Raw genomic sequence first — 25,659 nt, forward strand, 5'->3', positions numbered from 1 at the left:
CAAATCTCTGAGATGGGTACCAGTTATTATTCCCATTTTACAGATGAGGAAATATGGGGTATAGAGGAACTGAAGAATTTTCCCAAGATCACAGGACATGGCCAGGATTCGAACTGAGGCTACCTGGCACCAGGATTGTAACTCAAGAGTGGCACCATCCTAGCAAGCAGGGAATGGTGCGGGTGCATGAATGAGCATTGGGAAGGGGGTGGCCATGAATGAAGGTGAAAGAAACAAGTGAGTGGGTCAGTAGAAAACTAATCCCCACCCCATCCTGCCCTGCCCCTTCCCCACGGACCTATACCCCTGGTGGGGGGTGGGGTGGGGCAATCCTTGCCCACCAGCTTTTTGACAGTGCAGGAATCTTCCCTGGGGTTCTGATTAACACCCTTAATTCGAGGAGGATAGATCAATAATAATAATTGTAGTGATCATGGCAGCCGCTTATTGAGCACTTTCTGTATACTATGTGCTAAAGTGTTTGTATAAATTATCTCATTCACTCGCCATACTCCCTTGCTAATTAAGTTTGATTAACTCAGGGATGTTAGCCTAATAACAAGAACACAACAAAAACTACCAGCAGCCCTTACGGAGTGCTTACTGCGTATCCAGCACTGTTCTGGGTGGGAGGAAGGTGAGGAATAAGAAATTGCCTAATGGGTACAATGTACACTATTTGGTTGACGGGGACACTAAAAGCCCAGACTTCACCACTATGTAATATATACATGTCACAAAACTGCAGCTGTACCCTCTAAATCTAATTTTTTTTTTTTTTTTTTTTTTGGACGAAGTCTCGCTCTGTCACCCAGGCTGGAGTGCAGTGGTGCGATCTCAGCTCACTGCAACCTCCGCCTCCAGGGTTCAAGAGATTCTCCTGTCTCAGCCTCCTAAATAGCTGGGATTACAGCCACACCACCACCACCCCCAGCTAATTTTTGTAGTTTTAGTAGAGACGGGGGTTTCACCATATTGGTCAGGCTGATCTTGAACTCCTGACCTCAGGTGATCCACCCGCCTCAGCCTCCCAAAGTGTTGGGATTACAGGCGTGAGCCACCGCACCCAGCCTTCTAAATCTTTTTTTTTTTTTTTTTTTTTGAGACAGAGTTTTGATCTTGTTGCCCAGGCTGGAGTGCGATGGCAAGATCTCGGCTCACTGCAACCTCCACCTCCTGGGTTCAAGCAATTTCAAACAATTCTCCTGCCTCAGCTTCCTCAGTAGCTGGGATTACAGGCACACGCCACTACGCCTGGCTAATTTTTGTATTTTTAGTAGAGACAGGGTTTCACCATGTTGGCCAGGCTGGTCTCAAACTCCTGACCTCGGGTGATCCGCCCACCTCAGCCTCCCAAAGTGCTGGGATTACAGGCGTGAGCCACCACATCCAGCCTAAATCCATGTTTTAAGAAAGCACTTGGCCGGGCATGGTGGCTCACACCTGTAATCCCAGCACTTTGGGAGGCTGAGGCAGGCAGATCGCTTGAGCTCAGGAATTCAAGACCAGTCTGGGCAACGTGTTGAAATCCTGTATCTATTTAAAAAAAAGAAAAAAAAAAAAAAAAAAAAAGCACTGTTCTAAAGTCTTTTTACAGACATTATCTCATGTAGTCAATCCCGATTGCCTCTTTGTTCATTAATGTTAGTTAAGGAAGAGATGTTAAGTCAATAATAACAACAGTACCCAACACTTCTTGAGGATCGAGGCTTACTATATGCTCGATACCATGTAGAGCATTTTTCCCAAAATAACTAACTTATTTCTCACAATATCCCTGTGAGTTAGATATAGCTCATGTTCTCATTATACAGATGAGGAAACTTAGACACAAAAGGGCTGAGTGACCTACCCAGGAATGAGAATGAAGAAATGGCTCTGTTGTGGGGAGTTGGGGGGGGACAAAAACAGGGAGGAAGGGAAGTAAACCAAACAAATCTGTAGGAGCTGATTGTGAAAGTGGGACAGTGAGAGTGAATGAGACGGGGCTGAGTAACCTGGTGCCTCCGAGGGAGAAGTGAGGGCAGGGAATGTCCTGCCTTGGCCCCTCACTGACTCTGGTTCTGACGCCAACTCTTTGAAACCTGAGTCAGCACAGAGTTTTGCCGACTGTTTACATGAGGAATCGTGTGGATCTGGTTATTGTGCGGTTTTGAAATGCAGAGTGGGAAGGGTGTTCATGGAGGGGTGTGTGACCATGTGGGAAGCTGGATGGGTGTGGGGGACCATGGGGGTTCAGGGGGCATGTGCAAACTGGACACCTGACAATGCCCACAGCATACCAGGTGCTTGGGTCTCATTGTGCTCTTTGTGCAGATGGGGAAACTGAGGCTCAGAGAGGAAGCTTAGGAAGAGGAAAGGCCAAGATTCAGACCTAGGGCTTTCCAGGAGCTCCCAGAGTCAGAGTTCAAAGCACTCTGCACGCACATATGTATGGGCACACACACATATACAGAGCGTTGTGCTCGGGTTCAAGTCCAGAGGAAACAAAGACAGTCAAGGAAAAGAGGCACCTAGAAACCTCAGGGTTGTTGGGGGAGGTATGGGTGTGTACGCACAGCTCTCTGTTGTGTTGTGTGTCCATTGCTAAGAGTCGAGCGTGTGCCTGTGTGTTTTGTGTGTTGCTTCTGGGAGTTATCTACCAGCCTCGGCAAAGCAGGTCTGGGTTGCATATGTAACTATGAGTACATTATGCACTTCTGTGTGCTGTGCGCACGCCTGGGTGGTACTGTATACATCCGCCTCAGCATCATTTCCCTGGCCTGCTGCCCAGAGACGCCCCAAACCCCCGTCCCAACAACGTGCCTCTCAGCCCACCTCATAATGACGCCAGTCATTTGGGAAATGAGGAAGGGGGGGTTGCAGAGGGAGGCCTGAAGTTCAATCGGTCACCCTGAGTCTGCGGGCTTCCTGTGCCTGTCGGGAACTGGGAACCACCACCGCCCCAGCAGCCCCTCCGGGAATGCCATCTCTCTACCTTGTCAGCGAGAGGGGGGGTCACCAGAGGGGCACTGTGCAGCTGTGCTGTGGGGGTGAGGGGGGGAGCGGGGAGCCTGGGGCCGTCCAACCTGGTTTCCTCTACCTCATCCGGGGGAGACTTGAGGTATCCCTCTCGCCTGAATGTGTGACTGTGTGTGTGTTGGGGTGGGGATGCCCAGGAATGTTTTCTGCAAACTGAGTTGTGGGTGTCTCTGGTTGTGTGTAGCCCCTCTGTATTGTATATGTGGCAAGGCACGTTGTGTGTGTGTCTAGATATACTTTTTGTGTGCCTAGGAATGTGGCGTGGGTCTGTTACGGGTCCCAGTGGTGATGTGAGTACCTAGAAGTGCATACACCTCTGTGTGTTGTGTAGGACCTTATTTGCTGTGCCTTTGCCTAGGGGTGTTGTATGTGCGCCTGTGTGTTGAGTACGTGCCTGGTTTTGTGGAGTGTGCCTGTGGAGTTGTGTGTGTCTCTTGATTGCACGGGTCATCTTTTGTGTTGTGTGTGTTCCGCTAACGGTGATGTGGGTTTGGGTGAGGGGAGGGAATCTGGGTGTGTGCCCAAAAGTATTGATAGTGTGCTTAAGGGTGTCGAGTGTGTGCTGCCCAGGAGTGCTGGCTGCTGACCCACGCTATGGGCACCTGGCTGGCTGAATGACTGTGTGGGTGTCTGTGCTGCCCCAGAGCTACATGTGCTTTGAGCCTGTGTTGGCCGTCAATCTCAATGTGCACTGGCATCTCTGGGTTTGGCGATGTACATCTGAGTTCCAAGGGCTCATGCCTCTCAGTAGTTTATGTGTGCAGGTGAGGCTTACATACAAGGTTGGCTGAGGGGTTCAGTCACTACATGCTCATCCCCCCACCCCACACACACTTGCCTCACTATCATCCATCCACTGTAAAAACAAACTTTCTTTTTACCGGAACAGTCCCCCACGCTCATGCCATGCCTCTGCCCGGGAAAGCAGGGGCGGGACGTCTGGAACTTGGTGGTGGGGTGGAGGGAGGGACAGACAGACAGGGCTCTGGGTTCAATTCTGGGCCCGGAGGTGGAGACACTGTGTGACCCTCAGCTGCTGCCTGCCTGTCTCTGACCCATGTGTCCTGGGAAGTGGCTCATAATGCAGTTCCCACTGGCTGGGATCCCCTCAGTACCACCCCACCCCTGGAGGTCACCCTTTCTGCCCTGACCATGTCTCCTCTGCCTTTTTCCCACCAGCTCAGCAGCACAACATACCCTGTGGTTGTGAAGATGGGGCACGCACACTCTGGGATGGGCAAGGTGAGTCTCTGGCTGGGCTACGCATAGGTAGATGTGTATTTGTGCAGTGCACACCACTCATTCTGTGTGATCGTGTGTCCTGGGGTGCCATTATCTATCAAGTTGGTGCAAAAGTAATTGCAGGTTTTGCCAGTTCTTATGGTAAAAACCACAATTAACTTTTGCACTAACCTAATAGATTTTTGTTTTCTCACATTCAGCTGACCACATCGACCCCTTTTTCCTCCTGCATTCAGCCAGTTTTGTGTGTATTTTGCTTCTGTCTCCAGCATTGTGTCTGTGTGTACATGTATGCCTGTGCTGAACACACATGATGTGGTATGATCTTTTGTGTTCCAAAGTCTCGGGGTCCTGTGTGCTTTACATCCATCTGATTTTGTCTGTGTGTATGTGGAAAGTAGACCTGTAATTTGTTTGTGTCCAAGTTTCTGTATCTTTGCATGTTGTGTGTACACCTGATTTTGTGTCTGGATGCCTATATTAGTATATTGTATATATACAGTTTTTTCACAGCTTTAGTGAGGGATAATTCACACACCCTACAACTCAGCCATTTAAAGTAGACAATTCAATACTTTTTGGTATGATCAGTGTTCTACACACCCAACTTTGTGTCTGTGTGTACATGTACAAAACAGGAGACGCACGATCATGCCTGCTTGAGCGCCTTGGCGTGTCCACCTAATTTTTGTGTACTCACCTCACCTGTGTGTCATGTGTACATGCTCCCCCAGGCACCCCCACTCCCCACAGCTGCCCTATCCTGACCAGGCCCTGATCCTTGCCCTCACGTCCACAGGTCAAGGTTGACAACCAGCATGATTTCCAGGATATCGCAAGTGTTGTGGCACTGACCAAGACGTATGCCACTGCCGAGCCCTTCATCGATGCCAAATATGACGTGCGTGTCCAGAAGATTGGGCAGAACTACAAGGCCTACATGTGAGTGGAGAAACCGAGGCCCCGGGAGGGGTCCCCTGCCTTGCCCCATGCAGCCGAGGTGCCTCTGAGCCTCTGTCCCCTTGTTCCCCAGGAGGACGTCAGTGTCAGGGAACTGGAAGACCAACACTGGCTCTGCAATGCTGGAGCAGATCGCCATGTCTGACAGGTGGGCAGCCCAAACTCAGGGTGTGAGGGGAAGGGTGGGTGGGAGCGCAGCAGCTCAGGTCAGAGACTGACAGGCTTCCCCGCCCTTTGTCTTGGCAGATACAAGCTGTGGGTGGACACATGCTCGGAGATTTTTGGGGGACTGGACATCTGTGCAGTGGAAGCACTACATGGCAAGGACGGAAGGGATCACATCATTGAGGTGGGAGCACCCAGGGGTAGGTGGGGGAGAGGGAGGAACAGCTGCCAGGCGCAGCAGTGCAAACGGAAGCACTCCATGGCACAGAGGTCCTCAGCCAACAGCAATGTGCTTGGTACACTGTAAGGTGCCTGGCAAACGTTCGAAGGGGCCATCCCTTGCAATGGCAGAACACTTAGTAAACTCTAGACTGAACTTGCACATCCCTGGTGAATAGCAAAACCCTTGTTAGATTGTTAAGTGCTCTGGGAATTGAGACATCTTGGTGAATGACAAGGCACTTAGTAACCTTTGTTCCGTGAACTGGACCAACAGCAAAGCATTTTGGAAAGGACAAAGTGCCTAGAAAACCATGAAGCAGGGATCGGCAAACATTTTCGGCAAAGGAGAAGACAGTACATATTTTAGGCTTTGTGGGCCATGCAGCCTCTGCCGTAACTACTCAACTCTGCAAAAGCAGTCATAGATGATACGTTAAACAAAATAGGTGTGGCTGTGTTCCAGAAAAACTTTGTTTATGGACGTCGAAATTTAAATTTCATGCCATTTTCACATGTTATAAAATCTTTCGAATTTTTTCAACTGTTACAAAATGTAAAAACCCATCCTTAGCTCATGGGTCACACAGAAGCAGGTGGTGGACTAGGTTGGGCTTGTGGGCCCTAATTTGCCCAGCCCTGCTCTGAAGCACCTTCTAAGCTGTAAGGTACCTTGGAACAGACAAACCTTCCTCACCGTGCACAATCAGTGCCTCAGACACTGGGGCTCAGCGGTGGCCATGCCCTCCTCCGACTGAAAGCACAGTGTTACTGCTGCCTCAGGTGCGAGGCCTGCTTCTCCCCTCAGGGATCCTTTCCTTCCCCCAGGTGGTGGGCTCCTCCATGCCGCTCATTGGTGACCACCAGGATGAAGACAAACAGCTCATCGTAGAGCTCGTGGTCAACAAGATGGCTCAGGCCCTGCCCCGGCAGCGACAGCGGGATGCCTCCCCTGGCAGGGGCTCCCACAGCCAGGTCAGGCCCCTGGCGCTGAGCTAGTGGCTTGAGCTAGTGTGGGGAGGCCGGCCCTGGGTCATACTGTGCCATGAAGCTGACAATCTGTAGGCTCACAGCATCACCTTTGCACACATGTGGCTGCGACTGCCAATTGTTTAAAACATTGATAAGCAGCTGCTGCCCTGACTTCCCTGAGCACCTCCCTGCCCTGCCCCTGGGAACAGGTCCCCCACCCCACAACCCAGCGTACCCTCAGCTCAGCCACAAGTGGGGCAACACCCAGCGCACAGGGAACCTGTGTCATCATTGGCTGATGCTCCACTGGCTGGTAACTATTTTTAACCTCTCCTGCTCCATTCCTCTGCCGCAGACTCCCTCCCCAGGGGCCCTGCCCTTGGGCCGCCAGACCTCCCAGCAGCCCGCAGGGCCCCCGGCTCAGCAGCGACCCCCACCACAGGGTAAGTGAGAGGCTGGCGGTCTCAGTCCCCTCCCTCAGCCCGCCATCTCTTACCCGCTCACTCTCACGTGTGCTCACTCACTCTCTCTCTCTCTCTGTCCCCCAGGCGGCCCTCCACAGCCGGGCCCAGGCCCCCAGCGCCAGGGACCCCCATTGCAGCAGCGCCCGCCCCCGCAGGGCCAGCAGCACCTTTCAGGCCTTGGACCCCCAGCTGGCAGCCCCCTGCCCCAGCGCCTTCCAAGTCCCACCTCAGCGCCCCAGCAGCCCGCGTCCCAGGCAGCGCCGCTGACCCAGGGTCAAGGCCGCCAATCCCGGCCAGTGGCGGGAGGCCCCGGGGCGCCTCCAGCAGCCCGCCCGCCCGCCTCTCCCTCTCCCCAGCGTCAGGCGGGTCCCCCACAGGCTACCCGTCAGACATCCGTCTCCGGCCCGGCTCCGCCAAAGGCCTCTGGGGCCCCACTGGGCGGGCAGCAGCGCCAGGGCCCGCCCCAGAAACCCCCAGGCCCAGCCGGCCCCACACGCCAGGCCAGCCAGGCGGGTCCCGTGCCCCGCACTGGGCCACCCACCACGCAGCAGCCTCGGCCCAGCGGCCCGGGCCCCGCTGGACGTCCCAAGCCACAGCTGGCCCAGAAACCCAGCCAGGACGTGCCGTCACCCGCCACCGCCGCTGCAGGGGGACCTCCGCACCCCCAGCTCAAGTAAGGGGACCCCTACAGCAGCCCCCGCCTTGCTGCTCACAAAGCAGGCCCCTGCCCCAGTAGAGTAGCCCTAGCTCCCTTGCTCCTCAGACCCAGGTCCTATGCAGGGGTCCCACGAACTCTCTCCAGCCTGAGCCAAATCCTTCCCCCAAGCTTTCGCTCCTCCCGGCCCACCAGAGGCTCCACACCCCCACCCCAGGAATTTGGTGCTAGAATCCCATAGAAACTGCCCTCTGTTCGAATTCCTCCTCATAGGCCCTGGGAAAGTTTCCTCCTCCAAGGCCTCCCAGGCACCTGGCTGACCCACCGTCTGCAACTTCCTGCCCAGCCCAGAGCCTTCCCTGCCAAACTGGCCCTCCCCCTCCCAACCCATCCCTAAAACTCCTGGCCTGAGTCCTAGTCCTCCTATCATCTCGCTCTTCCACTCCACCCTCATACTTTTCCTCCTTCTCCACATCCTTCTGGCCCATCTCAGTCTCCCTGCGAATCATCAACCATCTGCTGCTTCTGGTCCATTCCAACTCCCACCCCAGCTCAGACGTCCTCCCTGCCCCACCCAGTTGCTCTGCCTTAGGCTGACTTGCCCAACAGCCTGTCCTTGTTCCAAGCCCTTCCTATGCCCTCCTGGACACCTCACCCTTAGACTGGAAACCTCCCTGCTCATCTTCCCCTTTGTATCAAACTAGCCAAGAATTCAGAGAAGCTTCTGCCCAGGACTCTTCCCATGAATCCTACACTTCACCCTGGATCCAAGTCCTCCCAGCCTGTCCCAGATCTCGCCTCCCTGGCCCAGGACTCCACCCACTCCACCTGAGTCCTCCTAGCCTTGAGAACCTGTTAGGGTCCAGGCCCATGGTGGCGGGTGGGGAGGTCACAGGCACAGCCCCAGAATCAGAGGGGCAGGGCTGGGGCCGGGCCTGGGGTAACGTTGTGTTTCTCTCCCCTTCCTCCCCTTCCTCTTCCCCCTTCCTCCCACGCCTCCACCTTGTCTCTCTCTAGCAAATCCCAGTCTCTGACCAATGCCTTCAACCTTCCAGAGCCAGCCCCGCCCAGGCCCAGCCTTAGCCAGGACGAGGTGAAAGCTGAGACCATCCGCAGCCTGAGGAAGTCTTTCGCCAGCCTCTTCTCCGACTGATACCCCACTCTGAGAACCCTAAAATCCCTGGGCAACCCTTCTCTGGGCCCTGAATCCATTTCTCACTTTTGGAGTCTCCACATCCCTTGAGAACCCATCTCCCGGTTCTCCAAGATTCCACCTCTCATTCCTCAAGATCCCTGAGTACCTTGAGAAACCTGACTCCTCCTGGCCCTAAATCCAGTTCTCACATGTGGAATCTCCAAGTCCTTTTAGAACCCCACTCCTGGTCACTTCAAGATCTACTTCTGTTTTAGGACCTCCAGATTCCTGAAGACCTCCGACCCTGGTTTCCCCAGAGGGCCTTTTCCTTCCTGGAAGTGCCCAAATACCAGGCAACCCATTGCAAAATCCCTTCCTGGAGCCCTGAAGTTCCTGGAAAACCCTATTTTTGGTCCCAAATCTCTCCAGCACACCTATTTCCTATCACAATTTTCCAAATCCTCAAGAAACCCCTACTGTTGAGCCTCTTCCCATGGATCTTCCATCCCTCTGAAGATCCACATCTTCAAATGCCACCGAACACCAGCCCCCTCAACCTCATTCAATACCTTGGGAGCTCCTCCCACTTCCAGGACCCCTCGGTTCCCCCAGGGACCCCCTCCCCAGTTTCCTGCCTCTGACAGCTGTCTTTAAATATGCAAATTCCACCCATCTTCCCAGAATCCTTTGCACACGGAAGGCCAGTGGTCTCCGCTTCCCCACCTTTGCCGTGATGTCTGTGTCTGTGACTGACGTGGCCTCCTCTTGTGCCGTGCTTGGCATATGTGGTCCTCGTTCATCGTGCCGCCTGTGGTGATGCGTGTAGTGACGCTGTTTATGTGGTCCGCACCTCCCCCTGACCTCCACTCCTTGCCTGGACTTATCCTACCCCTCAGCGGCTCTGAACCCCAAGAGAAGAGTCGGGAAACAAAATAAACAAGCAAAGGCCCAGCAGAATTCTGTGCTTCTTGGTGAAGAAAGAGGGGAGTCCTTGAATGGCGGGGGAGACACAAAAGGGACCCCCAAAATCCACATGGGGTGCTGGGAACCCCAAAATCCAGTGGAAGGCACATCGGGCACAAATTCCAGAGAGGTTCTGAGTGGAATCCCTGCCACAAATCCCAGCCATTGGAGATGGAGGAGCTCCCAAAATTTAGAAGTATCCCCAAAGCCAAGAGGAAACCAAATGATGGAGGAGGCAGGGGGCTCAGTCTTTGGGGGGACCCCAATTCCAGAAGAACTGGAAAAGCACATGGGGACCCCCCTCATCTCCCAGGGTGGGGAATGGGGGATCCTGAGGCAGCATCAGGGCAGAGACGAACATTGACTGGCTGGTGGGCTAGGCTCCTTGGCGTGGAGGGCTGAGACTGGCTCCCTGGTGGCTTGGGCGGGGCCTAAGGCACAAGGCGGGCTGCGCTGAGTAGGCAGGCAGGCAACTCATCAGCCTGGGTGCGGTGCAAGGAGGGTTCCGAGGCACTCCGCTCAATCTTGGGGAGTGACCGTTGCAGCAGCTCAATTGTGGCCAGGATCTGAGGGCAGGTGGGGGTGAGGAGGGGTGTCCAGAGCCCTATGGGCATCCCAACAGCCCCAGGCCCCAGCCTCATGGGGAAACACACACACACACACACACACACACACACACACACACAACCTCTGAGCTTTCACATTCACATCTGCCTCCATCTCAGTCTTCCTCCATCCCAGAGTCACCCACCCAAGGTGTCCAGCCCTCCTACCCAGCCCACCTGGGGGAAGAGGGGCCGTTCCTCCCGCTGGAACTTGAGGCAGTCAGACAGCAGGCGCCGCATGGCCTTGGGGCAGTTGCTAGAGATTTTGCTGAGGTCCGGGGACAGATAGCCACGGCCCACCATAAAGATAATCTGGGGGCAGAGGGGGGCAGGAAAGGGGTGATCTGGGGTCAGGGGCTGGGAGGCCCAAGGAATTTTGTATTGAGGGGCTTGGGAGGATTATTTTTAGCGAACTGGGGTACTGTCAGTATCGGGGCCCAGAGGATTCTCCATCATTGAGGACTTGGGAGGATTCTCTGCTTTCAGAACAGAGGGATTCAAATTTGGGGTTCAGGATTGTAGGTATCTGGGGCTCAGAGGATTATAGGCCCACGAGTTTCTAGGAGGCTTAGGGACCTGGAAAGTACTGAGTCTCAGGGAAACATGGAGTTCTGGGTCTGGGGGAGCTTATACTTCTGTGCGGGTCTGAGGCCTAGAGGGTTCTAGGTACCCCGGCCCTGGGGCCTGCTAGATACCCCAAGGCCTAGGTGACTGTGGGTGCCTGTGACTATTCCAGAAGCACAAAGGGGCTCTGTTTCTGGGGAGAAATGGGATGCTGGGAGAAATGAGATCTGGGGGATTTTGAGTACCCAGAGCAGAGGACTTTGGGGTATGTGGGGGCCTTGGCGGATTCTAGGTATAGAGATTCGGGGTATTCTGGACTTCGAGGATTTTTGTCCCAGAGGGCTGTGGATGTGAGAAGAGGGAAGTTGGGGTAGGGGAGACCCAGAGAATTTATTGTAGATGTCTGGAGCCCAAGGGATTCTGGGAGTCTTTATCCCACAAAATTTTAGGTTTCTGGGGAAAGGGTGGCATTCATCAGTGCAAAAAGGAGGGGATGTGGGGTATGGATGCCTGAGGGGATCCCTCAGCCCAGGGAACTGTGGGTAAGGTGTGGGGCTCACCTGGTCACGGCAGCCAATGTGGCTGTAAGGCAGTGAGCCAGTCATGAGCTCGTAGAGCACAACCCCGTAGGCATAGACATCTGACTGGAAGCTGTAGGGGTTCGGGTCCTGCATACGGATCACCTCAGCTGCCTACAACAGGCCAGACCAGGCAGGGGGACCACAGAGGTCAGCAAATGGCTGGTCCACAGTCCCAGATCCCACTGGCCACACAGCATACAACTCAGAGCCACCCACATGAGGTGGGACATGAGGAGTCCAGACACCCACACCTGGCACAGGCATCCCCGTTCCCACTTGGCCCCACACACCCCAATCCTGGAGCCTACATCCCCACGTACCCCGCATCCAGCCTGGCCCAACTCACCATCCACAGCACAGAGCCTGAGGGCTGCTCCAAGGGCTGGGCCCCGCTCCATCGAGTCTTCACTGTGGCCAAGCCAAAGTCACCGATCTTCACCGTGAGCCCCTCATGTAGGAAGATGTCCGCCAGGGTCAAGGACCACTACAGGGACTCCTAATAGCCATGCCTCTTACCCTGCCTGGGAGGTTCCTATTGGTGCCCTTATACCACTCATCCCTCTGATCCTGACCAGGAGCCCCTTAATATCACACCAACTATCTACAACCTTGACATGGGCAGGGAACGTCTGCTAGTGCCCCCCACACTCAGCCCCGCTGTTGACTTCTGAACAGGGAGCCCCTCGGAGGGCACCCAAACTCACTATGCCTCTGATGCTGACCATAATGCCCTCCACAACTGCCACACATCAGACTCTAACCAGAGTTCCCAAGAACAGTACCTGAACCAGCCACACCTCTGACTTCAGACTAACAGGCTGCCATTAAAGCCCCCTGGCTGGCCACAGTTCTGCCACCTGGCAAGGAGCTCTGGGACACATGCCCCTCTTTTGTAATTCCCAGAACCCCCACAAGAGGCATCCTTCTAAGCCCTTGCGCCCCCACCTCAACCCCAGTCCAGGGACAGATACTGTTAGACTTGAGATCTCGGTGGATGATGTTCTTGGCATGGAGGTAGCTGTGGGGGTGGAAGCAGGTGGTGGATTGGCTAGGGGTTACCTCATTTCCCCCACCCTTTCCCCCCACCCTTCCCCAGGCTGGGAGGCTCACTCCATGCCCTGGGCAGTCTGCCGCGCCACGTCGATGAGCTGGACCATGTCGAAGCGTGTGTCGGCCACATGCAGGTGATGGTAGAGGCTGGAGCCTTCACACCACTGTGTGATGATGGCGAATCCTGGCCGGGTCATGAAGCCCATAAACAGCAAGATATTGACATGTCGCGTCTTCCTGCAGGCAGGGAGGGCAATGTCAGAGGTGGGGAGGAAAAATAGCGACTGTCACTTACTGTGACTTACTGTCACAACAGGAGTGGCACTGTTCTTTACCTTCTTCGGTCATTCATTTTCACCCTGTCTTTTGGGGCACTCAGGACCACAGCATTGCCAGATTTCAGGAATTTGTGAGATGTGTTTACTGGGCTATGATTCTCTGCTGTGGGCTTATATTCGGAGCTTCCCCATCTGAGTCTCCCAACAAAAGCAGGAGGGAGGAATTGCTGCCCCTCCCTCTCCCCGCCTACAGCAGCATTTCTAATCATTAACATCCCCCACCCCTCTGACTCTGACCATTACCTGGGTCTGTGACCATCTCACAGATGAGAAGGTAGAATGCCAACCTTCCTCATTGATGTATCAATATAATATGGATAGATGCAGGATTAAAATATCAGTGATATGTGATGATTAGAGCCTGTTCAGCACCATGAGAAGCTTAGAGGTAAAGAGCTTGGAGTCTGGACTCACGTTCAAATCTAGGCCGCACCAGGTACTCACTGTACAACCTTGGGAAGGACATTTAACCTCTCTGGGCCTCAGGTTCCTCAACTGTAAAACTGATCATTGTATTAGCTACCTTATTCTCTGTAACATAATTGTGCCCATTTGACAGAGAGGAAAAGCCCATGCCGGCATCCCCCGGGTTGGTAGAAGCTATCCAGTACTACCTGTAGTATATAGGTATACAGTACTATACTACATAGTAACTATAGCAGCAAAATAGAGACACCTGCTTTCTTAGCATGACTAGATGAATACTGTATTGATTACATATTATAGCAATTATAAAAATTAAGCAATGATTAGATTATGGTGATGATAATATTGTTTAAATCAAGGCATTAGAATTAATGAATAACAAGAACCAACACTATAAATAGAACATTACCGTTGTAGTCCAAGCAGAGGGGAAGGAAAGATGCAAGCCTTCCTGGCAATGCGGTAACGAGAATGGTGGCCCACACCCAGACCCAGTTCGCAGCGGCAAATAAGAAGACCCGCATTTTGGAGGCAGAGCCATTCATTAATAACCCAAACAACTGCATGATCACAGGTCCTCTAAACATACCCATTTCCCAGAGGGGAAAGGGACACCCTTCAGAAAGAAACAACTTCTGATGATGGTTTAACAACACAAACACAGGTGATGTCCAGGAAATAATCCAAGCATGGCCTCTTCCCAGAGAGGTGCCAAGGCCGGGCCTGCCACTCCCATCCACGCAAATGTGCCACCTCACCTGAGCACCTGCATCTCATTCTTGAAAGCTTGGGCCTGCTCAGCTGTGGGCTGGGACACCTTGAGCACCTTCACAGCCACATCGCCATGCCACCGCCCTCGAAACACGGTGCCAAACGAGCCCGTCCCGATCCTCTTCAGCAGCTGCACCTCACTGGGTGGTACTTCCCAGTAATAGCCTGAGTCCCGGTACCCCAGGTTCTTCTGTGGGCCAGATGGGTGGCATCTAAGAGGCCTGCCCACATCCCTCATCCCACATCACTCAGCCTTGGTGCTCCCAAAAGGATCGCCCTCAAGCATACCACTTTCTTCTTGTCATCGGCCAAGGACTTCCGCTCACGCTGCTCTGCTGGTGACTTGGAATGTGGGGACTTCCTCCCCGAGGACACGCTGGCTGGGCTGGGGCTCCCCCGGGGGGTTCCATCACCACCTCCTCTACTACTGGCAGCTGCAGTTGCAGAAAGGATATGAGTGGAGGCAAGTGGGGCAGCGGGGGTCAGGGTGCAGGCACAGGGCACTCACCATCAGTGCTGAAACTCTGGCCAGTGAGCTAGAAGAAGAGGGACAGGAGTCAAAAAGAGGGCATGGAGGCCAACAGGAATGGCTCTCTCCTCTGCCCAGTGTGTCCCTGGCATTGTTCCCCACAGCACCAACCTGGATGAGGTTGGAGTCCATGGGGGCCGTGGTGCTGACCATATGGACGTTGGGAGTGGATGTGGAGCGGATGCGCTGCAGGGGGGCGTTGGCCGGGGCAGGGAAGGGGAAGTGCTCCGGGTCACAGTGCTGAGTGTGGGGCCTGCCAGGTGAAAGGCTGTGAAATCACTGCCAGGAATCAGAGAACCAAGAAAGCCCCCACTCCACCCCCAGCCATAAACATGCATTTAGCTCACACAGAGCGAATGTCCACTGGCAGTACTATTATTCATTGCTTCAAGAAACATTTATTGAGTGCCTGCTGTGTGCCAGATACCATTCTAGGTGGTGGAGATAAAACTGTAAAACAAAATAACAGTTCTTGCCCTCGTGGGGCTGAAATAAAAAACAAATATATAATATGCCTGATGGTGATAGGTGCAATAAAGAAAAATAGTAAAGCAAAATAAGGAGACACAAAGTGTTCCTAGAAAGTGTCAGGAAAGGATTCTCTGAGGAGGAGGTGACATTGGAGTAAACTCCTACAGGCAGGATAGCAAGCCACACAGATAGTGGGGAAAGGGGAATGTACCATATTTTACAATTATATATTATAATTACATGTACTCTTCAAATGTTATATAATACATATCATCTATATTAAAATAGCAATGTTTTAAAGTATACATATTACCATATTCTATGTTATATATACGTTATACACGATATATGCTAAACATATTGTAGTTACAAAAATATGTTAATGTTCCCTTCACTATCCTGAAATGAAACTCAAAGGTAATTAATGCATATACACTCATAATTTAAAATAATATAATACCCTAACTTTATTTTATGTATCATATAAACATGTATGATGTTCTACATTATATAACATTATGTAATACAACATGATACAATAACATAAATATACCATAAAATATGCACATTATAAAATATATATTAGAGCAATAATATATTTTAATATAGCTATAGTTTTGTATAATATTTAACATAAAGAAGCAATAAAAGGGAAGTAATTTATGATAAAATAATACATATTTCAAAATGGAAAGGCTTGAGTATGGTTATACTAGAAGAATTAGCAATGTAGTTAGATGCTTATAAATATATTTATAATTAATAATAAAAAGAACTGATTATTTACACTATACCAGATCCTGTTCTAGGCACTGAACATGTCTTAACTCATTTAATCCTCAGCAGAACCTTATATGGTAGAAAGTATCATTATCCCCTCTTTACAGATGAGAAAACTGAGGCCCAGAGAAATCAGGTGACTTGCCCAAGGTCCCAGTTTCATGCCCTTACTCACACTTGTAGGTGCTCAATAAATGTTTGTCAAGTAAACAAATGAATAAAGTATGGCTTGTGGTCTACAAGAGTCCCCAGATATTTTTCTCCCCCAGTAGCCCTTCAGCTAAGGCACCCCTACCTGGGACCCTGGGGGGTTAGCAACTCATTCAGGGGGCGGTTCGAGGGAGCCTCATGTTGTCTGGAGCCTCCGGACAAATCCTGGACACTGTGGTAGAACCTTGAGGGCATGAAGGGTATAAAGTAAGGGGACACAGGTCAGCTGTCTGTAAGGGCCTTGTGGCTGGGTCTCTGTGCTCCCCATCCCCCCACCCACCCCAGGCTGGGCTCACTGTTGGCGGTTGGTACTCATGTCAACACAGACTGTGGGGACCTTGGAGGAACAATGCTGGTGGAACTTGTAGCCACAGGTTTGGCAACGGAAGCCATGGAACAGAAACTTAAGGCAGAAGTCACAGAACGCCAGGCTGAAGAAGGTCTTCCGTACCTGATGCCGCAGAGCAGGGAAGTTTGAGACCTGGTCAAGGATACTCCCCACCATGATCCGCCCCCACCGTCCACCCTGCACTCACAAAATTGTGCATGGTCAGCGGGACATCTTCAAGGACCTCGACAATGAGCTCCTCGCCATCCAGGGGAGCAATGGCTGTGTCCCAGGCAGTGACTGTCTTTCGTCTGAGGGGGCATGGAAAGGAATGAGTGGGAGGGTGGGCTGGGGCCATGGTGAGGCAGGGAACCCCCACAAGTCCCTCCAAGCCTGCTACCCACAGGGTCATGTCTGGCAAGTTTAATTCTCATCATAGCAACTCTAGGAATTAGTCATTATCCTTGCCCCCACTTTACAGATGGGAAACAGGCTCAGAGGGATAAAATGACTGGCCCTGGGCCACAAGGGTAATGAGAGGCAGGACGGTGTGAAGAGTCCATGCTCTGAAACGGAAGGGGAGAAGCAAATGAAACTAAACAACTACATCTTAGAAGCGCTAAGCCAGCCCCCAAAAAGGGGGCCGAGGAGGCACTGAAACAACAAATAAAGTGCAGTGGGTGAACTGCATAAAAAATTAAGGAACCCCACAAGAGAGGAATAAATAAGGTCAGCAAGACCCAACTCAGCAGACAAAGAATGGGGAAAATGAGGAAGAAGAGAGCTGATGAAGTCATGACATCGTGAAAGGACAAAATAGATGAAATCTGGGAGGAAGTGATGGACCAGGGTGAGGACTTGGGGGCCAGGGGAGAATGAGTTGGCTGACCTTACAGGCCAATGAACCAATGAATCAATGAAGTAACAAAACAAAAGATGGATGAACTCATAGATTACTTGAACTACAGTAGTCCTCCCTTATCTGTGGTTTCACTCTCCATGGTTTCAGTTACCTGTGGTCAACCGGGTGGGAAAGTATTAAATTGAAAATTGCAGAAATAAACAATTCATAAGTTTTAAATTGCGTGCATTCTGAGTAGCATGATGAAATCCTGCACCATCCCACCCAGGATGTGAATCATCCCTTTATCTAGAAGATTCACACTGTTTATGCTACCACCCATCACTTAGTAGCCTGCTCAGTTATCAAACAACTGACTCAATATCATAGTGGCTGTCTTCAAGTGATCGCCATTTTACTTAATAATGGCCCCAAAGCACAGGAGTAGTGTTGGCGGCAATTCGGACATGCCAAAGAGAAGCTGTAAAGTGCTTCCTTTAGGCAAAAAGGTAAAAGTTCTTGACTTGAAAGCAAAGAAAATCATATGCTGAGGTTGTTGAGATCTACTGTAAGAAAGAATCTTCCATCTTTTTTTTTTTTTTTTTTTTTGAGACAGAGTCTCGCTCAGTCGCCCAGGCTGGAGTGCAGTGGCGCGATCTCGGCTCACTGCAAGCTCCGCCTCCTGAGTTCTTGCCATTCTCCTGCCTCAGCCTCCCGAGTAGCTGGGACTACAGGCGCCCGCCACTACGCCCGGCTAATTTTTTTTTTTTGTATTTTTAGTAGAGACGGGGTTTCACCGTGTCGGCCTGGATGGTCTCGATCTCCTGACCTTGTGATCCACCCGTCTCGGCCTCCCAAAGTGCTGGGATTACAGGCGTGAGCCACCGTGCCCGGCCGAATCTTCCATCTTTGGAACTGTGAAGAAGGAAAAATAAATTCATGCTGGTTTTGACGTCATACCTCATATTGCAAAAGCGATGGCCAGAGTGCATGATACATGCTTAGTTAAGACGGAAAAGGCATTACATTTATGGGTAGAAGACAAGAATTAGAAACATGTTCCGGCTGATAGCAATCGGGTTCGGTACTATCTGTGGTTTCAAGCATCCACTGGGGGTCTTGGAACACGTACCCTGCAGATAAGGGGGGACTAAAGACTAAGGGAAGACTAATGGAAGACTCTGTGATAAAGAACAGAAGGAATCAAATGACTGAGGAGGGGATGGGAGGTGGGGCACCCAGTGGGTGGGCGTGGGGCTGCCACACTCACCCCTTGATGAGTCGGTAGACCACACAGCAGTCCTGATTTAGACCCCGCACCTTCAGGGCCTTGTCTAGAGAGTCGTAGACACTCATGCCATCCCGGACAGTCACCTGTGTGTATGTGCAGGGGTCCTCATTGCCCAACAGAGGCCACAGTTGATGTTCCCATCCTTTTGCAAAGGCCTCCCCCAACCGTTGTCACCCTTTTGATCCCAGAGTTACAACTGGGTCCATCCACAGCCCCTGCCATTTCGCTTCCATGACTCACCACCGTGCGTTGCTTGTTGGGCAGGTACACTTTGACGGTGCCCACTGCCCGGGACGGCTCGGCCCCATTGGCAGGGGGGCCCCGTGGTGGCTCCATGGAGCCTTAGACTTTGTCAAGATGGGCTGAGGTGGGGCTGGGCAGGTGCCATGGGGCTCCTACAAGAAGGCAGACAGAATTCAGAGGTCCAATAATGATAGTCTGGAAGCAAAGTGGCAGGGGACAAAATAAAATTCAAAGTCCAGGCTCCTGTCGCCCCCTGCAGCCTAATTTTCACATGACAGCCCAAGAGATCCTGCTCACATCTGAAGTCCTTCTAGTTCCTCCTCTGCTCAGACCCTCCTGTTGCTTTTCTCACTCATGAGTGCCAAGGTCTCAGCTTCACTGCACAGGGTTGGGGGGGGAGAGAACAAGGAAGGGGGACAGAGCATACTGTCCTGGAGGGTACAGGAGCACAGAAGACTCTGTGCTGGGGACCAATGGGGAAGTCAATACACATTGCACTGAGCTGTCAGGTACATAAGAAGCACGAACAGAATGTCCTGGTTGTTTTTTTTTTTTTCTCTTTGACAGAGTTTCACTCTTGTTGCCCAGGTTGGAGTGCAATGGCACGGTCTCAGCTCACTGCAACCTCCACCTCCCAGGTTCAAACCATTCTCCCGCCTCAGCCTCCTTAGTAGCTGGAACTACAGGCGTGTGCCACCACGCCTGGCTAATTTTTTGTATTTTTAGTTGAGATGGGGTTTCACCATGTTGGCCAGGCTGGTCTCGAACTCCTGACCTCAGGTGATCCACCGCCTCAGCCTCCCAAAGTGTCCTGCCTTTTTAACAGAGAACGGGGGAAGTGCCAGATACTCTGGTGAGGGAGGAGTCGCAGGCAGGGTGATGGGAAAGAGGATCATGAGATATTGCCCTTAGTGTGGGGAAGATGGAGGTTGCACCAAACATATCCTTAAAGGGCACTGTGGACATCCCTAAGCCCTGGGGTGTAATGTTCATGTTAGGACCACAGACACCGTGTTAGGTGGCTAATGGAAGTCCCAAGACTTTATGATGAGGAGTTCATGGGTGGGGGTCACTACATACTATGCGGAAGGGAGATGTAACAGGTGTCACTAGGGACTGTAATGGGGAGAAGGGTGGAAATGGAAATGACCAGACATTGAGCCAAACTGGGGAGGTAATGGTGGATCACCAGACACTGTCATAGCAAAAGGAGAAGGAAGGTATGGTGTTGCGGGGAGAAAAATGGAGGTAAAGAGGGAGCTCCAAAATTCTCCTTGACAACCAGTGAGGGGGTCACAGGCACATTACTGGTGTAAACTGAATGGGGGATCATGGAAGGCGGTTACAGAGGCGAGAATCCTGACATTCTCCCCCCCAGGGGGTCAGACACTGATCCAGAATAAGGAAACCGGGGAGTGAACCCCGTTTCCACACACTCCCCGCAGTTGGTAAGGAAAGGTCACTGGACACCTTAGGGGGTTTAAGACGGAATCCCGGCACCAGTCGGTAGGGTCCCGCCTACCAAAGGGCTTCCGGCTCTGCGCAGGCGCACCACCACTAGCAGCGGGCGAAACCATCACCCGCAGCCTTGCCCGCCTATTCCTGTTACCCACCCCACCCCCGCTGTCGACGATGGTCTCGCCCCGGGTCAAACCACTCCTCCGGTTCCGGGCGGGGGACGCCGGGGCCCGGGCGCAGCCATCCTGGAGCTGAGCTTTCGGTCCGGGCGCCCTGCCCGTGCCCGGCAGCCGCTCCAGAAACCGAGCCCTCCCGGGTCCGCCCTCACCTGTCACGCCGCTACAGCCACCGCCGCCTCCATCTTGGGCCTGTCTTCTTGTTTCCTCACAGAGTCCGCCTTCGCCGTCTCTCGGACTCTCGTTATTGGCTCTGCGGGACTCATCCTTCCACTCTTATTGGATCAAGGTCACGTCTGTCAAGGCAAGACCAACGGAATGTGAGTCGTGTTCCGGATTAGGAGGGGCAGCCTGAAACGTCAAGATCGGGGGCAAGCGCAAGTCCTGACTCGCGCAGGCGCAGTTGGGGCAAGACCTGCGTGCCTAGGGCTTTAACCTCAATAGTGGCATAGACGAATAAAGCAGGACTTTTTAAGGTCATTTGGGGCTGACCTTAGGGCTCTGGCATCTGGACGGAGTAATCCTTAAGTACCCTTTTTGGGCCAGTGCCCTAAGCACCCTTTTATGATTTTCCTGTGTCTCAGTTTTGCCATCTTTGAAATGGGTTGGAATCAGAACAAATGATCGGCGATGTTCGCCGGCTCTAGGAGACTGTAGTTCATAGCCTTTGAGGACAGCGGGTCTCTGGTGTGGTGGGGGTTGGGGGGCTGGCCCTAGGAGGGGCGGCCTTCTATCTGGGAGGCTTCCTTTAGGAATGGGGTTGATTAGGATTTTGAAAAACTAGTCACAGGTGGCCAGGTGAAGAGGGAAGTGCGGTGAATGGAGCACGATGCCAGTCAATGTGTGGAGGTACTCTGGGGTAAACACAAATTTTTAAAAATCGAATTTTCCCTGGTGTCAAAAGAGAGAGACGTCTCTCTTAGAGCATTTCCTTTAGAAAACTTGTAACTGTAAAATTTTCTCTGTCCCTTTGAGATGTATGTAAGTCTTTTAAAATGCTAGATCTCATGCCAGTTTTACAACCCCGGAATGTTTTTCTTAAGAGCCTTGTAGCCATCTCTTTGATGAAATGTAAACATCAATGAAAATAGCACCCCTGTCTTCCCCTGTCTTCATGGGAATTTGATCTGCGTGCCTGGCTTCAAGTTATTACCTGCTTGTCATAAAGATATGAGTTTTCGTTTTCCTTTGGATAAAGGCAATTAACTAACACAGATAGCCACACCAATTACTAGGTGAATTTGGGATGAAGTATGTGTACCAAATGGTGCTGTCAAGTTTCTTACTTGAGCACAAGTTATTGTTTGAGAATATGTTTGTGCCGGGCGCGGTGGCTCAAGCCTGTAATCCCAGCACTTTGGGAGGCCGAGACGGGTGGATCACGAGGTCAGGAGATCGAGACCATCCTGGCTAACACAGTGAAACCCCGTCTCTACTAAAAAATACAAAAAAATAGCCGGGCAAGGTGGCGGGCGCCTGTAGTCCCAGCTACTCGAGAGGCTGAGGCAGGAGAATGGCACAAACCCGGGAGGGGGAGCTTGCAGTGAGCTGAGATCCGGCCAGTGCACTCCAGCCTGGGCGATCGTGCGAGACTCCGTCTCAAAAAAAAAAAAAAAAAAAAAAAAAAAAGAATATGTTTGTAATGGGCTGTATCTGCCTGTTACATAAACGGATGAGATTTCTTTTGTCTTTGAAACCTCTTTAGCCGATTGTTTGTGATGTGCATCACAGTCTGGTGTAGTGCTTATTCAGTAATAAAACTTTCCATTCTTGCCGGGTGTGGTGACTGATGCCTGTAATCCCAACACTTTGGGGGGCCAAGGCAGGCGGATCACTTGAGGCCAGGAGTTCGAGACCAGCCTGGCCAACATGGCGAAACCCCGTCTCTAGTAAAAATGCAAAAAAAAAAAAAAAAAAAAATCAGTTGGGTAACTCAGCCTCTTGAGTAGCTGGGACCACAGGCGCCCACCACCATGCCCGGCTAATTTTTATAGTTTTAGTAGAGACAGGATTTCACTATGTTGGCCAGGCTGGTCTCAAACTCCTGACCTTAAGTGATCTGCCCACCTCGGCCTCCCAAAGTGCTGGGATTACAGGCTTGAGCCACCACACCTGGCCCCAACTCCACTTTTCTATTTGAATCTTCACCATTTAATGGCTAAATAAAATTTTTAGAGAGACAGAATCTCACTATGTTGCCCAGGCTGGTGTCAAGCTCCTGGTCTCGTTCTCCCAACACTCTAGGATTATAAGCATGAGCCACCATGCCCAACTCCAATGGCTAAAATTAAAAAGACTGACAATACTACGTATTGATGAGAATGTAGAACAATTGGAACTTTCATACATTGCTATTGGGAGTGTAAAGTGGCACAAGCACTTTAGAAACAGTTTGGCAGTTTCATATAAAATTAAACATAGACCTGCCATGCAATTCAGCAATCTCACTCCTAGGTATTTACTCTAGAGAAATGAAAACACGTGTCCAATGGTGTGCTGGTAAATGTTTAACAACCAACTCTCCAGGAAGAAAATAGCTCTAATTTGTACTGTCCCCGTGGCTTATTTCAGGCTACTGATGTGACAGTCGCTGAACCAGATTTAAAAGAGATGCACAAAATCTGCTGTGGTGAGCCAGCTACAACATGCTACTATTGCAGTATGTCTGCACAAAAACTTGTATGCAAATGTTCAGATTAGCTTTTTCATAATATCAAAAAACTGGAAACAGCCCAGGTGTCCAGAAACAGAACTGACAAAGAAATACAACAACGGGGTTATGGAATACTACTCAGCAATGAAAGGGAACAAATTACTGACATATAGGAAGAGCATAGATGAATCTCAGACATGGGGCCAAATGAAAAAAGCCAGACACAAAGGAGAAATACTGTATTCCACCTGTATGAAATCTAAACCAGGCAAAACTAATCTATAGTGAAGGAAATCACATTAGATGTTGTTTTGAGGGAGAATGACTGGGAAGTACATTAAAGAACTTTTGCAGGTGATTGGAATGTTCTGTATGCATTTGTCAGAACTCATTGAACTCTATTTTTATTATTATCTTTTTTTATTTTTGAGACAGAGTCTGGCTTTGTCACCCAGACTGGAGTGCAGTGGCACAATCATGGCTCACTGCAGCCTTGACTTCCTGGGCTTAAGTAATTCTCCCACCTCGGCCTCCCAAGTAGCTGGGATTACAGGCACACACCACCACACTCAGCTAATTTTTAAAATTTTCTGTAGAGATGGAGTCTCACTATGTTGCCCAGGCTGGTCTTGAACTCCTGGGCTCAAGTGATCCTCCCACCTCGGCCTCCCAAAGTGCTGGGATTACAGGCATGAGCCACCTTGCCTGGCCTCATTGAACTCTATACTGAAAATGGATATATTTTGCTTTATGTGTAATATACCAGAATAAGAACTGTGTGGCAAAAGAAAAAAAAAAAGAAGGCCTCAAACATAATTCTAAACATTTGTGTTTGTACAAATTCTTATTGGTTGGGGAAATTATTTTGAAAAAATTCTTTTTTTTCTGAAATTAAATCCCTAGGCCCTGAATCTCCATCTCCCACTGCAGGAGCCCTGGCAACCACCTCAGTGCCAGTGGGGTCAGGAACAACTCCTGTTTGGAGCTCAGTGAGGGGCTTTGGGGAGGGGAATAGGGGAGTGCATTTTACATTTCAATTCACTTAAATTGTTTAAAAACTTTCATTCCTAGGCAGTATTTGAAGACAGACTTCTGGCTCCATCGTTCAACGTTTATAAAATGATGAGAAAAATGCCAGCAAAAGCTCATTGCTTTTGCAGGATAGGGGGAAGGAGGGGAAGGGTAGGGGGACACAGCCCACTCAAAGGCAATGCTTTCTCCCCCAAGAACTCATAGACTCACTTCACACCCATCTCAACTGGCACTTCAGCCAAGTACCTGACACTTTAAAGCATGAAGGCCTTTAAAGTGATTTAGGTTTGGTTTGGTTTTGCGACAGGGTCTCGCTCTGTCACCCAGGCTGGAGTGCAGTGGTGCAATCACAGCTCACTGCAGCCTAGACCTCCTGGGCTCAAGCGATCCTCCCAGAAAGCTGGGACCACAGACGCATGTCACAGCGCCTGGCCTTCTTGATTTTTTATCATTATCATCACCACCATATTTAAACCATTAGAAGTACCATGTATTAAAACAAAAATTAAAACCCAAACTAGCTGATTATAGTTCTCTGACATCCCCCTTGTAATTATCCATCTGGAAAAAAATGTAAAGCTATCAAAGTACTTGTTGGTTTTTATTGTTGTTCATTTTAAAGTCTCAGAAACATGCCTGAAAAATGTTTTAAATCTCAACTGTTCGCCGACTGCCGTTGTAGTGCTACTTTTACAGCTGAGGACATTAAGGTTCAGGGTGCCCTCACCGTAGGGGAAAAGGAGAGAGTGCTTCGTTAGATAAAAAGTGTTTAACAAGGGTGCGGCCACGGGCACCTCCTTAAGGAATCCCAGATCCACCCAGCAGTCCTGCCTGCCTGGAGACCTCCTCTAAAACGTGCCACTCTCATTTCCCAAAGCCGCCGACCTCGCCAGCCCCTGCATGCAGAACAAATGCATACAGAACATCTCTGGGACCCCATCCCACCGCTGCCCTCTCAGCTGTTCATTTCCGGGGAGATGACCGTGCATGCACATTTCTCTGAGGCCAGGAACACCGGTTTGACTCAGGGCCCTCAACCACCAGCTCCTCTCTGCCAACCCAGGGAGCCTCTCTCGCCTCCGGGCCCCCCAACAGGCAGCGAGATCTGCCAATGGCAGTGCAGTGGAAGGCGGGCCTTGGGATACCCCAGGCATTGATAGGCTCTACTTCACCACGGAGCCACTGACAGACCAATAGGTATGAACAGGGGGTGGCCAATGGGAGGTGTGTGGGCCTGAGACCGGCTACAAACCAGGAACTTAATGTTGCTTTTAAATTAATGATGAGGCAACAGTAATTGTTCTATCGAAATCCTTAATAAAAGTAGAATGTGGAAGTTTCCACTTCTGTACATTCCTGGAAGGGCTTTTTAATATACAACCCTGGAGGGGAGAGGTGTAGGAAATTTACAACTAAGTGAATTTAACCATGACTTTTTAACTGTTCTTATTAAAAAGTCTTTCTTAGCAAAATTCATTGAGTAGTAATTTCAATGTGCTATCCCTATGAAAAACAC

General features: G+C 51.0%; 2 protein-coding genes across 3 annotated transcripts in view; one reads left to right on the top strand and one right to left on the bottom strand.

The window, feature by feature from the left end:
- The window catches only part of SYN1 (synapsin I), a 49,086-nt gene extending 40,223 nt beyond the window's left edge, over positions 1–8,863 (top strand). Inside the window, exons 6-13 of one of the 2 annotated variants that reach the window (XM_073013751.1) lie at positions 4,201–4,263; positions 5,063–5,205; positions 5,297–5,371; positions 5,470–5,572; positions 6,436–6,582; positions 6,935–7,022; positions 7,128–7,716; positions 8,716–8,851. In XM_073013751.1, the coding sequence (XP_072869852.1) occupies positions 4,201–4,263; positions 5,063–5,205; positions 5,297–5,371; positions 5,470–5,572; positions 6,436–6,582; positions 6,935–7,022; positions 7,128–7,716; positions 8,716–8,851 (1,344 nt within the window). Of the gene's footprint in view, positions 1–4,200; positions 4,264–5,062; positions 5,206–5,296; positions 5,372–5,469; positions 5,573–6,435; positions 6,583–6,934; positions 7,023–7,127; positions 7,717–8,715 lie in introns of both variants that reach the window. The other variant, XM_073013752.1, reaches the window with a different exon arrangement.
- A 903-nt stretch (positions 8,864–9,766) lies between these two features.
- On the bottom strand, positions 9,767–20,710 carry ARAF (A-Raf proto-oncogene, serine/threonine kinase). Its single transcript, XM_073013753.1, has 16 exons — positions 20,611–20,710; positions 18,822–18,976; positions 18,561–18,664; positions 16,658–16,760; positions 16,418–16,572; positions 16,207–16,305; positions 14,772–14,913; positions 14,640–14,667; positions 14,420–14,565; positions 14,119–14,321; positions 12,657–12,833; positions 12,518–12,564; positions 11,893–12,011; positions 11,526–11,657; positions 10,579–10,713; positions 9,767–10,362 (listed from the first exon to the last, which is right to left on the bottom strand). The coding sequence occupies exons 2-16, from the start codon at positions 18,915–18,917 to the stop codon at positions 10,228–10,230; spliced, it is 1,821 nt and encodes a 606-aa protein (XP_072869854.1). The 5' UTR covers positions 18,918–18,976; positions 20,611–20,710; the 3' UTR covers positions 9,767–10,227.
- Positions 20,711–25,659: the final 4,949 nt, after the last annotated feature.

Source organism: Chlorocebus sabaeus, chromosome X, assembly GCF_047675955.1.
Source record: "Chlorocebus sabaeus isolate Y175 chromosome X, mChlSab1.0.hap1, whole genome shotgun sequence".
NCBI classification, from domain to species: domain Eukaryota; kingdom Metazoa; phylum Chordata; class Mammalia; order Primates; family Cercopithecidae; genus Chlorocebus; species Chlorocebus sabaeus.